This window comes from Zeus faber (assembly GCF_960531495.2).
Source record: "Zeus faber genome assembly, chromosome: 14".
In the NCBI taxonomy this organism is placed as follows: Eukaryota; Metazoa; Chordata; class Actinopteri; order Zeiformes; family Zeidae; genus Zeus; species Zeus faber.
Window position 1 is genome coordinate 13,630,933 of NC_137200.1, and position 16,528 is coordinate 13,647,460.

Sequence of the window (16,528 nt, forward strand, 5' to 3'; positions counted from 1 at the left end):
GAACTGGACTACTATCAACAGCTGACCAACCATCTGCGGGTAGTCCACAGGTATACCCGCAGGCCCAGGCCAGTTTGGGGATGTGGCAGAAGAGGGCCTACAACACCTGCTGTTGGGGCTGAGCCTTTGTCCCTGGGGACAGGGTGTGGGTGTTCTGCCCTACGCACACAAAAGAGGTGTGCCTCAAGCTGCGCAGTCACTGGCAAGGACCTGGGGAAATACTAGGACAGATCACTCAGGTGGTGTACAGGGTGCACATGCCGGGTCGGGGGGCACGTAGTAGTGCTGCACAAAGACAGACACGCTCCCTATCTGCCCCTTGTCCCTCCTTCTGCTGGGGACGAGGGCGAGCACAGAACCCCACACCCTGACCAGCGCACCGCGCCCACAGAGACATCCTCTTCGGAACGCCGCCGGTCAGCCCATCGGCATCGCCAACCAGGACATTTCACAGACTTTATATGGGGTGATGGGGTGGGGGCTATGTAGCGACACAAGGGGGTGGGCCCAGGCCTTTTGGTTATGTTCATGCAAAGATTTATGGGTCCGGAGATGTTATGTGTCTCCATTGTATTTGATTATGTGTTTTCAATTGTCTGGAATATTCTGTTGGTGTTGGGCTGTGTTGTTTTCTGTTGGGGGGTGACCCAGACTGCATTGACTGTTGATTGTTGTTGACTAGGACAGGACCATGACGTTGACAGACATAGCCGGTTATGGCCTCAGGGGTTCTATGTGTTATTGTGGCTTATGAAAATAAATGGAAGCTGCCCCTGCTGGTCGTGCCGTGTATGGGACGCAGGCGGTGGCTTATAAAAAGGAAAGCTCTGTCTTGCCAAATGAATTTGTTTCACGGCGCAAGCTCGCAACAGTATGTAGCACAACAAGATGTCGGCGCTAACTAGTGTGAGCATTAGCATGCAGGCGGAGTGATACGAGGGGATGGTTGCTTGTGACAACGATCGTTATTAACATTATAAATTTACGCTATTGACCAATCAGAACTTAGTATTCCACAGAGCCATGTAATAAAAGATAAATGAAACGTCCTCATCCATGGTTTGAATAGCTAGTCCTCCGACACAGCAGTGGATGAAGTAATACTCGATTAGACACTGAAAGAGTAAACATATTGCTGAGTCGTGCTAAATTCACGCTCACCCCTCAGGGCTGCGAGATTGTGTTTGAAAGTGAAGGGACTAATTCTAATTCGCATTTGGTCATCATCTTCTAGTTGTCTGCAGAGCAATTACAAGCCGTATTGCAGTTAAAAGGACAGGAGTCCATTATGAGAAAAAAAAGTCTCTTTTTGACACAACCTTATAGTTACAAGAGCTATTTTGCTTCATTTCAATGTCCCACTTGTGTTATATTTTGAGGTACATTTTGTGACCCCCCCGGGGGTCAACTTTTTTCTCCTGGGGGGGGGGGGGGGGACTGAGACGGTCACTGAGAAAGTGCGCACAGGTACACACGGGGCTTTTTTGTTTCATTCAAATAGAAAAGGAAGGAAAATAAATACATCTATAATAAAACACACTGTTTTTATTTGCCTTGTTTGGAAAAAGGATCACTCTGATCTGAGCTGTGGATTGTGCCCTCTTCTGCAGAACCGTGCTAAGTGTAATGGTACGGTCAATTTTAGGGGTGTCTGAAATTGTATCACAAGATTCTTCCAGGCATGAATATGGGAAATATATTGTCATATTTACGATTATAGGTAATAAGGATATATAAATGTTTTGCCCCGCCCCCCGACCTGTTGTTTTAACCTCTTTTGGGGTGGTCCAAGTCTTAATTAAGGGGGTCAGACTCCCCCAATCTCCCCCGTAATTCGCACGATGGTACCGTGTTAAGAGTACCTGATATTTATATAAAATATTTATACTCACTCACTATTTATACTCACTCACTACTCAGGTATCTTCATGAGGATCACCTGTACGCTTCCATTAGGGATGGGCGGATCGATGCTGCAGCATCGATACTCACAAGCTACTCATTTGGTATCGATTCCTTTAAAAATACATGGATAATCTAATTATATAAATAAATACTTCCAAACGTTTTCAAAACTTGTGTATATTTGTTGTGCCAATAAACAGCCCTGACATATTTAGCTGGCGCATGTGAGATGACTGTGGAAACCCGTCACACAAGAACCGATTTTTTTTTTCTGAAAATTGCTGTCAGGAAGCCTAAATAGCGGAATATGTAGAAAGTGGAAGTTGCTCTGGAAAAATCATGGCCTAATTAGGAATTCTTTAAGAATTGTTTATGTATTTAAATCAATTTTATTCATATTTATGTTATAATTATTTATTTGTTTTATTATTTAATCATAGTATTTCTGTAAAACACCGGACTATTTTTTACACTTTACACAAACATTTATATTTAATTGTACTCATATTTGCTTTTGTAATGAATGTGTTATTAATGGTTTGTATGTGTCATGTGATCTGCTTTCAAGTGTAATGATCTTTTTCTTTTTTTTTCTAAAAATGACCATCATTTTGAAAAATCACCAACCCATCTAAGAAATAATCGGTATCGGTATCGTTAAAATTGTAACAAAAGGTATCGGTACCATGTCAAATTTTTATAGTTTAGTATCCCCCATCCCTATGCACATTCATTCTAACACGCTGCAGACCCCTGCAGTTTATTCTGCTTGACCGGAGCTTCTTGCAAATATTTTGAGAACATCGTCACTTCACTTATATTTAAATAATATATACAGTACGGTATATATACTGTGTATATCAATGTATGTAAATATATATATATATATATATACTACTGTATATATATAGTACAGTATATATACTGTACAGTTTATATACGCTGTATGTATGTGTATATATGTATGTGTGTGTATACACATATATAGACATATATATATACACACACATATATATATACAAATATATACACATATACAGTATATATATATATATATACATACACATATATACACATATATATACACACACATATTTACATATAAACACATATACAGTATATACAGTATATACATACAGTTTATACTGTATACTCTACTGTATATATGTTACATTCAGTATAATAGAAAAGGAGGATGCAAGCAAATAAATCCAAGAAAATAAATTGATGAAAACAGCATGTCACGTTTTTGTAACATATTTGTCATTGTTTGTGGAATACAAGAGTCAAGTTCGCCGACTGACTGACAACAGACGGGCGGGGAACCCCGTCCTTGTTCCGCCCCCCACGATCCTCACCTTCGTGACCATCCTGTCATCCTGAGCCATCGCTGTCTCAAACGTCACGACCAGTGGTGAATCAATGTAAACATATAGATGACGCTGTAATGCACCGCACCTCTCTCGTGTGTGTGTGTGTGTGTGTGTGTGTGTGTGTTTCATCTTGTAACACAAAGATGACGACGAGGGGTCTCCCTCACTGTTTCCTTGTAGGAGGGCACGCGAATAAGGAGGTGCCTGGAGCCGGGGACGGCGCGACGAGGCCCCTATATTAAACAGGCGGCCGTTGAAATGAGGGGCTAATTGTGGCGTTGGCTAAGCCTGTGAAGAGGTGGGCGACGCTGGATCATAGTTCCTGTTAATTGGTACAAACAGGTAGCAGATGCAGGCCCCGGGATTGAGCGTCTGCCAGTTAGCCGGGCGGGCTCCATGAGCACTGACGACGGACGAGAGAGAGAGAGAGAGAGAGAGAGAGAGAGAGAGAGAGAGAGAGAGAGAGAGAGACGAGAATACAGGACCAGCGGAAAGGAAGGAATGAAACGTGAGGGAGAAAAGGGGAAGGAAGTAAGGAAGGAAGTAAGGAAGGGAAAGAAGGAAGGACACGGGTGATGCAAAAAACCAATGTCGAATTTGAATCAAGGCCCATCCAAGCAAATAGCTTTCAGGGGCAACACAATTCTGACATCTTACTCTCACTCAACATGCTCGCTGTTTGGGGCCCACTCTACTATAACAAACATGGACGTGCACAAAGTGTGGCAAGGCCCTGTGTTGTGACCTGGCCAACGGCATGTAACAGGGCCATCTAGTGGCTGGTGGTCAGTTCGGCGCCCCTGTAAATAAAAATAAATAAACAAAGCACCCGACCAGACGTTTGGAATGCTTTTTTTTAATCATATAAAAGTGACATCATCCGCGTGATAATCTCTTGACAGTTTCTGTAATGTTTTTCAAGTATTTCCAACGGTGGAAACCGACGGCGACGGCACGATATGCAGTGCAATCAAGACAATAAAGACAGTGTGCGTGATCTTGGAAAATAAGACTTGGGGTGTTGAGCAAACGCTGGTAAAGACAAACTATTATAGCAGGTCAAACGCCTGAGGAGTCTGTCAACACACCGCCATGTTCAGTGTTTGATTAATGCACATGTTGCTCATTCACTCAGTCACGTTGCTCATTCAGAGTGTTAACTACGCTCACAATTCTATTTCATTATTCATCTTGAAGTAGTTTTCAATTTTGCAAAATATTCCGTTGCACAGCTTTGGACCCAGCCATGGCTTGACATCATTTGGGCCAATGCTTGTAATTCTAATGTAGAAAAAAAAAAAACGTACATGCTCAATGTAATGTTGAACAAAACAAGATACTTCGAATATTTTAGAGTTTAAACAGTGTATGAACATTTTTCAGCAGCAAAAGCACAGATTCACCATTCCACCGCAGTGGAATATTATATGGAATATTAATCTCCCACGGAATATAAGACTAAACTTACACACTTTCACTGTTCCCCCTTTAGGAATATTGGCAGAATGAGGCCGTTGACATATCATAGAATTGATATTACACTTACATTCCGTTCAACATTGTGTCAAACACTACTTCGCTTGTCCAGGTGACTTGGCCAAATTTACAAAGGTTGTCCACAGAAACCAAACCATAAACCATGTTTCACCACTAGGATGGGTGTACCACATTTCAATCCAATAAGTGGCTAATTATTTTGGTAACAGCACTTTGATATCAGTAGAGTACTCGTCTCATAAATTGTATGGCTCGTTCCCAAAATAACTGCTCTTTGTTTCGAGCCTTTTAACTCTAAAGCCTGAAAAAAATTCCTTCAACACATAAGGCAAACAAATAAATCAATGTGCATTCACACTTGACATGAAAAAAGAAATGACTTTAAACAACCTTTCTCGCAATAAAAGAAAAAGTAAGTAAGTACATTATTTTTTTTCTTCCAAGAAGTTCATTTGGAACTCGGGAACACAAGGTGCAGGGACTCCTCTCCATCGCCGTTCTTCATCATCCGTTAATCTGTGAGAACAGAACATCTCTGGTGACGCCACGCTCAGACTTTTGTACCTCTGCCGAACCATATTATGTAGATCCATTTAAAATGAACTTTAATGACGTCACTCGTGTTCTTACGGGTGGGAGTCACACCATTGTGCATAGAAATAGAAATAGGACAGTGATAGGTTCGCCAAGGGTGTGAGCATTATTGAGTAACCAACCAAATCCGGTTTCAACTTGTAATCACGGAAAAGTGTTGAATATGGTAAAAAATAAAAATATAAAAACAGATATATGCTGTCCACCTTACCAACAAAGGTGAAAGGAAAAAGAAAACCAATGTTTCTAGGAAAATGACAACTTAAAATCCACTTAACTCATTATTAAAACATCTTTCAAAAGCACAAGCTTGATTTTTACCAAATTCTGCACGGATGTATTGGGATTATTGGTTTGGAGGCAACACCATCTTATTTGAAATAGCTGTTGCTCACAAGTTACTTAAGGTTGTCATTCCAGACCTGAGTCTCAAGCGACACAATTCAAACTCCCTGTCCTTGAAATCTATTTGCCTGTCGCCTATTTGGAAAATGACTCTCTGCCTTTACTCTCTAGCTACAAATATTTTATACGCTTAAAGTTGGAAACAGCATATAGAGGAGCACATAAATAACACAAATACATTGAATGGCTGTTTCTTGTCTGCTTAAAATGCAAAAAATAATTATAATAATAAAATCGAATTTATCTATGCATCTTTGGCTTTTCACCTGAACAAACTTGGGCCCGTTTCATACCTGCATTTGTCTGTAAATCCAGGCAGCGAAGTGAGTTACATTGCCGTAGACCCCTGGCTTATTCCTGAAGGCACACCCTATGCCCCAGCTGGTGTCCCCCACCAGCCACCATACACCTCCTTCGTTGACCACGAGCGGTCCTCCACTGTCACCCTATGGGGCATAGGCAAAAAAAAGTCATAGATGATCTGGAAAAATGGGACATAGCGTTACTACATGGAGCATGGAGCATGGAGCATGGAGCATGGAGGGAAGGATCTGTGCGACTGAGTCACTCTGTAATTCGAGGCGTATCGAGGAGGAAAGCGGGTGGTGGGTTGGGTGGTGGCAGTGGCGGGGCTCACCTGACAGGAATCTATTCCTCCCTTCAGTTTGCCGGCGCAGATCATCGTTTCGGTGACTTGACCGTTCAACACCTCCCGTCTGTTGCAGGTGTCTCTGCTGTAGATGGTCACCGGGGCCTGCATCAGGGTGTCTGGGATCTGCCCTGAGGGGGATTCAGCGTGCAAGTGTGACGAAACAGTCAGTCAGTCAGTCCGTCCGTCAATAAATTATAATTCATACTACGTGTGTTTATGTCCATGTTATTACACAGCTCTGTGGAATACTCCATTCTGATTGGTCAGCAGCGCCAATCAATGGTCAGTTATTTCTGACGTATGACCGCTGATCTGTTAATGATGATTGTTGTCACGGGCAACAACTTGGATTCACTCTACTCCACCCAGCCTACATGCTAAGGCTTAAGCTACGGCGACATCTTGTGACGGCACATAGAAACTACAATGGAGGACTTGAGGACGTGATCGAGGATATGTCCATTTTAACATTAATAACAGCAATTAGGTTTGTCCGAGCCGAGCATCGCCAGCCCAATTCGCAAATGCGTAATCATCTGGAATCTCTCCGTTGCGTTTAGATTTCCAAGGGGCGTTACCAACAGGCGCAGACCTAAATGTCTGTGGATGCAATTTGATAGACCTACAACCAATCGGAGCAATGCGACGTGTGACGTAGCGCCGAGCGAGCGAGTTGGTAAATTAAACTTTGGCCAAATCCTGTCGGAAGTACGACAAACACATCCTTCTCATCAACAAAAGCTGCTCGGACAAAATATACCGTCCGGTTCGTTCAACACCGTCGCGATAGCGGGTTCAACAGCCCGTTCCACATCAGCGGCGGCCATCTTGGTAAGGTGCGTCAACGGCTCTCCTCTTGCATCGCCATCGTATCAAACCCACCCCGTATAAGATAAACAGTTGTGATTGGCCCGACCCTGGCGAGGTCGGCGTGGACACCTGTTTGAATGGGAGGGTGGCTAGACGTATTCTGCAGAGCTAATGAAACATGAGCTGCAGGTTCGTCTGGTTCCCGCACTAGGTTTGTCCTATGTACTGTAGGGGAAAGGATTTTTGTTGTGGGGGGAATAGTTTTCGATGTTGTTGCAGTGTTTGCTAGGTTGTTGTTGTGTTTTTGTGTTTATTTTTAATTATCTCTTACAGAACCTCCTTGAGCTAGACGTACGAGTCATTATCGCAAAACAACCCCATTCAGAGTGATTCGAGAGCCGTCTGCCCTCTGCTTCACGTCGAGTCCTGATCACCCTGCCGGGGCTTTTATCACTAGATGTTTATCATTAGATAACTGGATCACCTTGCGAGCGAAGGGTTCCCCACCCTGTGATCCAGGCTTGGCGCTCAGGCAACAGGTGGAGCCCGGTGCCGGGCAGACACACCGGCCTCACCGTCGCTGAAGCGGAGAGAAAAGCAAAGTCATGACAGCTGAAAAGTCCGTCAAACACTCGGTCGAACGGCATTTTGCCCTTTTTCTCCAAATGTCCGAGCACAGCGGTGTGTGTGCGGTGAAACCTCCCAAACACTTACATGTATATCTCAAGGGCGTACTGAGCCTCAGGAGGGCCACATCGTTGTCGTTTGTGTCCGTGTTGTAGTCTTCGTGAGTGACGATCAGTCTGACTTTGGTGCCGTCGCCTGGTGTCATGGATGACAACCTGAGTTGGCCGGAATGGACCGCCCAGCTTCTTGGGTTCGAATACCTGTGATTTGTTGAGGTTGAGGGTCGTCCGGTCATGTTCGTTTCGGTTAGGTTAGGTTATTGCTTTTTTTGTTGTTGTTCTTTTTACTATTGTTTATTGTTCATTTTTTAGGTTATTATATAGCATATTATATATATTTTTTTTTTTTCAGATATCTGTCTGTCTGTTTGTCTGTCTGTCCGTCCGTCTATCAACAGATCTGTCTGTCTATCTGCCTGCCTGCCTGTCTGCCTGCCTGTCTGTCTATCTATCTCACACTGACTAGTGAATGATATGGTACTGAATGTGTGAGACTCACATTTGGAAGCAGTGGGCAGCAGACAGGACCCACTCTGGGCTGATGATGGAGCCTCCACACAGGTGTTGGCTGTGCACCTGCAGACTGACCTGCCAGGGCCAGGCCCCGGTCGCCGCCTCGCTCCCTCCCACGATGCGGGTTCTGGGAGGAGCCGCGCTCTGGCCGCACTCTGACCACGGCAGAAAGAGCACTTTATAATACATTGATATATCAGGACAACAAGGATTGAATGGGTGCAGCCTAAATGAGTTTCACTTCCTGCGCATGCCCGATCAGCGCATTCTTTCTGGGAAAGACGGACCCCACCCTCAACAGCGGAAACAGCATGTAGAGGAGCAAATTCATAATGCGAATATATTGAATACATGACATTGATGCACTGAAATAACTGTTTCATATCAGGTAGCAGTTTCAAATACGAGATTTAACATAAAGGCACAGATTTTTCCTTTAATCCACGACAAAGTGTCTACATCACAACAAAATACTATTTTCTGGATGAGACTGCACATATCACATGTACCAATTCATAAAGTAGTTCTGCAAAAGCAAGGATGGTTACTTACCAATACAACGGAGGCTGACAGCATTGTTGGACGAGCAAGTTTGGCTGCAAATGGAAACACAAATATCAAATGAAGCCTAACCCGATATTTGACTCCTGGTAAGAAACGATACGATACAGCGAGCGACTGAAAAGAAGCATTTCCCCTATCGTGTTGAGGTACAACTGTGTGGCCGGCGCTGTGCATGGTACCTGTGGATGAACTGTGACTGTATCTGTGGCTTAGGCTCATATCCAGGCTTTAATTTCATGTAGCCTCCATATGCCAAGGAGCCTGCGTTGGTCTTACTGGAAGACATGTAGTCCTCTCTGTGGAAAAACAAACACCGTCAGTGACTCAGCGCTAGTGGTCAGCGTTACCTTCGGTCCATCAGTTTACCCTTTGCCCCAAGACGGTCCGACAAGGTTTCATATAGATAGATAGATAGATAGATAGGCAAGCAAACAGACAGACAGACAGACAGACAGACAGACAGACAGACAGACAGACAGACAGACAGACAGACAGACAGACAGACAGACAGACAGACAGACAGACAGGCAGACAGACAGACAGACAGACAGACAGACAGACAGACAGACAGACAGACAGACAGACAGACAGATACTGTAGATGGATAGATTTGGTAATATACACCAAACCCAACGCTCAACAAGTGATATAACCAAGAAATATCAGAAAAATCATGAAAGATACAAATGGAAAGACCTCAAACATAAAAGGTGACCTCCAGAGATATAATATACTGTCCTATACAATAACTTCATGAAATGACCCGTGAACCAGAAAGATGAACTAAAGGTAGAAATGGTGAATGAACCTGACCCTTAAACATAAGCCTTGAACAGTGAACACAATGTTGGACGTAAGCAAAAGCACAGACCAAAGAATTCCACAGTCAAGACACGCCTCTGTATCAACAGCTTTCAGTCCTACTGGACGGGAGACTCACCTGTTGTAGCCCATCTGCTCGCAGGCCAACCTGCCAACATTGTCCCTCCATCCCTCGGAACACACCGGCTGCCACTTCTGGCTCTGCCCCGAGAACATCTGCAGGACGAAGCTGGTCCCATGCAGACGAACTGTCAACAGGAGAGGAAAATAGAATCCTCCTCAGAATAGAATGATGGACAATGAGCACTGATAATCAGTACTGAGGCTCTGAGGGGTTTGTGTGTGTGTGTGTGTGTGTGCGTGTGTGTGTGTGGGTGCGTGTGTGCGCGTGTGTGTATGTGTGTGTGTGTGTGTGTGTGTGTGCTTGCGCACGTTGGTCTTACAGCAGTGGGACTCGTCTTCCCCTCTCGGACAGTCTATGACACCATCACACCACTGGGAGGCACTCAGGCAGCTGCTGCCGCCGCCACACGACCTTCCCAGCAGACACTGGTAGTATACTGGAAGCACACACACACGCACTGACGTGATGATGTGACCCCAGGCTGGTGTCGTGAGGAGGCATCCTTAAGATCAATATGTGGAACCGATTGATACGCCTGACTTTTCAGAGTATTGAGACAAATGTGGCATCTATCAGCAGTGAAGGAGTCGTCAAAAAACGAATTAGAACGTGTCCTTGAATTTCCAAATAAATTAAATGTTACCCAGCCCTGCTGTTCCAGTGGACTGCGTTTTGGTGTTCACAGTGTTTGAAAATCAAAAATAACAGGCTGAAACCCTATTTCTTTTGTAAAATTCCCCATTCCGGTTGTTCTTCACAAATGTTTGCACAATTTCTCGTGAGATGGTAAATGACAGCGACATGATGTTTGGCACATCCATAGATATTCTCTCGCGAGTGGTTCACAAACTAACTCCCTCACCGCAAGTCTGATTTTCATGAAAACTTGCTCTACATATCCAGGCAAATGTCCTCTACAAATGTATCAGACCATTGAGCTTCGCTTTTCCATTCGCTTTTCCATTTTCCGCCATTTAGAATTTTCGGAAAAACTGTTTTGTTTTTTTGTCAGCTTTCGACCGATTGACACCAACTGTGGTGGACCTGGCTTCACAAAAGTACAATTAAACTTTTGCACTACAGTATGATCAGATAAGCAATATGGCCGCTATAAACCATTAAACTCGAAAATGGGTGTGGTCTAACACGAAATCAGCCATAATTCATTGACCGTTAGTCCAATTCTCACAAAACTGAATGGATATATGAGGTCGAAGTATTGGAATGTATGCACCAAAGTATGTAAGCGCATGGGATCGTCAGCCGACCAGGAGCCAGATCAGAACGTCATTCCTCCTGCGCCCAAAATCATTATTATTAATTATACTTTATTATATATTATTATATATTATTATCTATACTTTAATTTTTACTACTTTTTGTTCAAGCTTTTAATAAAAACTCTTGCCATGTTGGCAAACCACGCAAACCACGTCCAGAAAGACTCCCTCCCTAAACCCCTACCTGTGGGCATAGACGCCCACACTCCTCATGTGATTCCTTATGGAATTTCACGAAACTTTGTGTACATGCGTTAGAGATTATTATTAGTTGAAATATGGAGTTTGGTTGTAATAATAACAAGCTAGCGTAGGCATAGTTGCACATGTTTGCGCAATGTGGGCTGGTGATGTCACAAAGGGACTCACTCGCTCGCTCACTGCCAGAGGTCTAATTCGTCTGTCGTTTCAGATAGTCTGTCCCTCCGGCTCCTGATAACCTCCTTCCCCTACCTGTGTTCACCCGATCACCTGCATCCCTGTGGCAGATCCGCCTGTCACACGTTTGCGGGGCCCTCCGACACAGAGACACAGACGATGAGGTAGAAGAATACCAGTTTATTGTAGCCAGTGGGCTAGGTGGAACAAGTCCGGAGCAGATGGACAACATGTCATGAAAAGGGCGCCTGCGGGTGTGGGGATGGGGGTTTTACCTGTTCCTTGCTAGACCAATCAAAGAGCAAGAGGTGTACAGCCACACTGATCCTGGGCCCAGTTACCTAGACCCAGGACAGGTGTCTCTGTTGAAACCACACCATACCCACACTACAATCCCATCCCCTCATTCAGTGTTGTAGTTCAGAGTACACGCAGGTAAACGGCGTATACCCTGGGTTTGCCAACTTCTACTGTCGCTTCATTCGGAACAACATCTCAGTGGCGGGGCCCCTCACAGCCCTCCCATCCCATAAATCTTCGTTCCGGTGGACTCCAGTGGCCTCCGGTGGCGGGGAAGGCATTTTGTGAGTTGAAGTCCAGATTCACCTCTGTCCCTATTCTTACGTTCCCCCGATCCTACTTGGCAGTTTGTGGTGGAAGTGGACGCCTACAATTCAAGGGTCAGGGCAATTCTGTTCAAGGGGTCAGTCAAGGATCGGAAAAGCCATCCCTGTGCCTTTTTTCACAGCTGTCCTCTGCTGAAAGGAACTATAATGTCGGAAACAGGCTTTGGAAGAACGGAGGCACTGGCCGGAGGGGCAGAGCAACCTTTTGTGGTCTGGGTGGACCACAAGAACCTTGAGTGCATCCCTTCGGCCAAGCGGTTGATTTATCGCCGAGCCAGGTGGGTGCTGTTCTTTAACCTTTTTGACTCTTCTCTCCCTTGTCGCCCAGGGTCTAAGAACGGTAAACCTGACCCTTATCGGGGCAGTTCCAGCCTGCCAGTTCGTCAGCAGACCCTGAGGGCGTTCTCCTGCCCACCTAGGGCATCAGTGCCGTCACATGGGACATTGAAAACAGGGTTAACGAATCTATCCTAAACATGCATCTCCTAGTGCCTGTCCTGCTTAACCGCCTGTATGTTCCAGCCACTGTCCGATCTCAGGTTCTCCAGTGGGGTCACTCGTCACGTCTTGCTTGTCTTGTTGCCTTCTGACGGTAACACGGTTATCTTGACTGTTGATCGTTTTTCCCAGACTGCCAATTTCATTCCCTTGCCACGGGAACTGCGGAGATTATGGTTCATCACGTTTTTCGTCTGCATGGCCTCCCCAGTGACGCTGCCTCGGGTAGGGGGCCACAGCTTCTTGTCTGGGTTTTACAGTTTCCCGGGAGCTTCCGTCAGTCCGTTCTCCGGCTTTCACCCCTAGTCTAATGGTCAAACTGAACGGATGAACCCCGGAGATGGAGATGGAGACCGCACTATTTTGCCTCCCCTCACGCAATCCATCCACCTGGTCCAAGCAGCTGATCTGGGTCGAATACGTGCATAACACACTTCCCAGCTCAGCCACTGGTCTCTCCCTGTTCCAGTGTCTCAGAGGTTACCAACCTCGGCTCCTCCCCGAGCAGCAGTGGGAGGCCAGTGTCCCATCGGTCCAGGCTCTCATCCGTCGGTGCCGGCGCACTTGGATGCAGGTGCACTCCACTCTCCAGCATACCTCGGATTGTTATCAGCACAGCTCCAACTGACGCTATCGCCCTGCACCCCAATGTGCTTCTGGACAGAAAGTCTGGCACTCCACCTGGGACCTACCCCTCCAGGTGGAGAGCAGGAAGCCGGCTCCTAGATTCGTGGGACCATTCCCTGTTGCCAAGGTTATTAACACTGTGGCGATCCGCCTTTCATCTTTATGAGGGGATGGTCGCTCAGGAGGTAGAGCTGGTCGTCTAGTGATCCAAATGTTGCTGGTTCAATCCCAGGCTCCTCCTGCTTGCATGCTGTAGTGTCCTTGAGCAAGACCCTTAACCCCTAATTGCTCCTGATGGCTGCGTCCGTCGGTGTTTGAATAATTGTAAGTCGCTTTGGATAAAAGCGTCTGCTAAATGTAATGTAATGTTCATCTATCTTTTTATTATTTTCTACTAACACGTTTGGCCATCACATCATTTATCATCAAGTCACCAGAGCCTGTGTAAAATGAAACCTTTCATATCTAAACATTCACTATTCAATTGTTGGTTAAAATGCATAACGGTACACATGGTACAAGGACTAGGGCAACGTTTCCATATGGCTTGCACCATAGTGTCGGATCTAAATGGCCAGCATGGGCTTGAATCCCATTAATGGCCGGTTGCGGCTATATTTTTTATTTTGTATCTTTATTTTCTGTACTTACTCTATCACCTGTATCACACCCAGGGGATCAATAAACAGGGTTTCCGCGGGTCCCTAAAAATGCCTTAAATATGATTTGGACAGGTCTTAAAAACAGATTGGATTATGACGCTCAGGGATGCAAAGAACTCGGCGAATGTCGCTTTTTTCACGTCAATTCAGGTGACTTGTGTGAATCATCCAAATCCAAAGATTAGTTTTGGTGGGAGGGGGCGGGGACAACACGATGACAACGCATTTTATTTTTTACCCGCCCGAGGGAGCGACGCCAACCGCGATCGATTACCTAGTGAACTTGTTCTCTGGTGTTACGCTAGAAGACATGGACACGGCTCTCTGGTTGAAAGCGTTCCAAAGCAGGAAGGGATTCTGCGTTTACAGGAATTCGAAAAACTGTAATTCGTGCCGGTAGTCACCCCACTCCCATTTTCCTTCATATCCTTTGTAAAATTTTTTTGCCAGTATGGACGTGAAACAGATCTTAAATTGCGGTCATAATGGCCTTAAAAAGTCTTAAACTGAGCTTGTTGAAACTTGCAGGAACCCTGAATGAAGTAATATCTTTTTCTTATCTCGTGCTCGTGACAGAGATCACGTAAAAAGCAGGGGAGTCAGAAAAAGAACGTGCACTGCGGGTGTGTAACAGGGAACTCACAGAAATACCAGAGCAGGAGTCCGATCAACGCGAGGACGATAGCCACAGAGAAGAGAACGCACAAGACGTATTTACAGCTGACCTTCTGCAGCCCTGCGGGGAAGAGGAGAAAAGACGTCGTATTAGCGCATACACCCATTCAGCAGCGCCTGATGAGAAAACGGATACAGCTGAGGCGGTGATGATTACACAAGGGAAATGTGCAAATGTTTCCTTTGTATACCAGTGCGCCTCTGCAACATTAACATGTTTCAAAAACAGGCCGAGCGACTTTTTGCATGAGGGATAAATAATCAAAATATTGCTTTGGAGCAAACTGTCGCATATACTGTATAAACATATGGAGTATATTCACAAGATTTAAATTCTGTGGTGATACGACCCAAAGCTAATGTGCAGCAACCCATTTTGACCCAGCACACACACACACACACACACACACACACACACACACAGAGGAACGAAACCACTGTTGCCATTGAGTGAGTGATGGATGGATAAGTGTGGTTGTATCGTACCCTTCCTCTGCGGCTGTGCGGGGGTCGTCGTCTGGTGGGTGTTGATGGTCTGCGAGGTAAACTGTTCCACGTACGAGGGGGGAGGGCGGGGGAGAGAAGGGTAGAGGCCCGGGTTGGGGACGTACGGCGGGGGTCTCTCATCCCCGAGGTGGAACCCCTGGTTTTCATACTGCCCACCGGAAACCTAGAGGAGAACCCAAAAGGAAGAATGATGTATGGATGGATGGATGGGTGGATTGATAGCTGCTTTATTCATCCCCGGGGGGAAATGGCAGTGCCATAGCATGAGCTGGCATCAAAAAATAGGAAAAGAATGATAGTAATTTATATTCCGTGCAATGGAATATAAATAAATAAAAATTAAATGGCAGTACATGGAAAAAACATAATGGTTAACAGTATAAAATAAAGTATGACGATATACACTAAACCTAATGATAAACAACAAATGTAACCCAAGAAAATAACAGAAAAAATAAAAATAATTAAAATAGTAGCGACCCAAAAAAATAAACCGGAAAAATGTGGTCGTACACAATCATAAATTAAATAAACCAAACGGTGAACCAGAAAGATGAACCCAAAGAAAAGAAAAGCAAGAAAGGTGGATTCTTCACATCAATCCCTGATATGTAAAACAAAATGTGAAATGTCAGAATGTCATGCCAAGCGCTTTACCCGTCTCGTATTCATGTTGGAGCCTCGTGCTGCCGTTCAGAAGCAGAGGCTTGAGCGACGACTTCCCAACGCTCCTTTCCGACACGACACCAAACTGAACTGCTTCTTCTCGACTCTGAAGCTGGGCCTGGTTTCTCCCGGAACTGACTCCCAACGACAGGACCCTCCCTCGGCAGCGCTCTCTCTCTCTCTCTCTCTCTCTCTAAAAACGCCCCAGTCCATTCCTCCACTGCTTTGTGTAATCAACAGCCACACGACCCCACCTCGCAGTGCTGTGTGCTCAAGCCAGCCCCGTTGTTGTTGCCTCTTGGAGAAGTGCCAGAAAGTTTGACACGGCGAAAGGGCCGCCGGCCCCCTTATCCAGGGGACCCCACCAGAGATCGACGTTTGGTCCGCTCGGTATTCCCCGCGTCTATCCCCTCTCTATTACTTCAGAGGGAGCCTTCTCCGATCACACTGATCATTCGAGACTAGTGAGTCCCAGGGCTGGGGGTCGCGCCCTCCTCACAGTGCCACCGCAACCTGCTTAAACTAGCTCCCCAGCTCAGAACCATATTACATAACGACACGAAAATATGAATATCAAGCAGAAATATCATATTCGTCAACGATTTACTGACAATGGTGAACGGGTCGAGCGCCGGAAACCGCCACGTTCAGACAGCGGTGAGTT

The 16,528-nt window shown here is 45.4% G+C and overlaps 1 protein-coding gene across 1 annotated transcript; it reads right to left on the reverse strand.

Moving 5' to 3' along the window:
• Positions 1-5,198: 5,198 nt before the first annotated feature.
• Positions 5,199-15,870, reverse strand: tmprss2 (transmembrane serine protease 2; the record flags this gene model as incomplete). Its single annotated transcript, XM_080013440.1, has 13 exons — positions 5,199-5,291; positions 6,068-6,220; positions 6,412-6,554; positions 7,721-7,816; positions 7,951-8,078; positions 8,422-8,590; positions 8,988-9,031; positions 9,179-9,295; positions 9,940-10,069; positions 10,265-10,381; positions 14,660-14,752; positions 15,178-15,361; positions 15,856-15,870. The coding sequence occupies 13 exons, from the start codon at positions 15,868-15,870 to the stop codon at positions 5,280-5,282; spliced, it is 1,401 nt and encodes a 466-aa protein (XP_079869566.1). The 3' UTR covers positions 5,199-5,279.
• Positions 15,871-16,528: the final 658 nt, after the last annotated feature.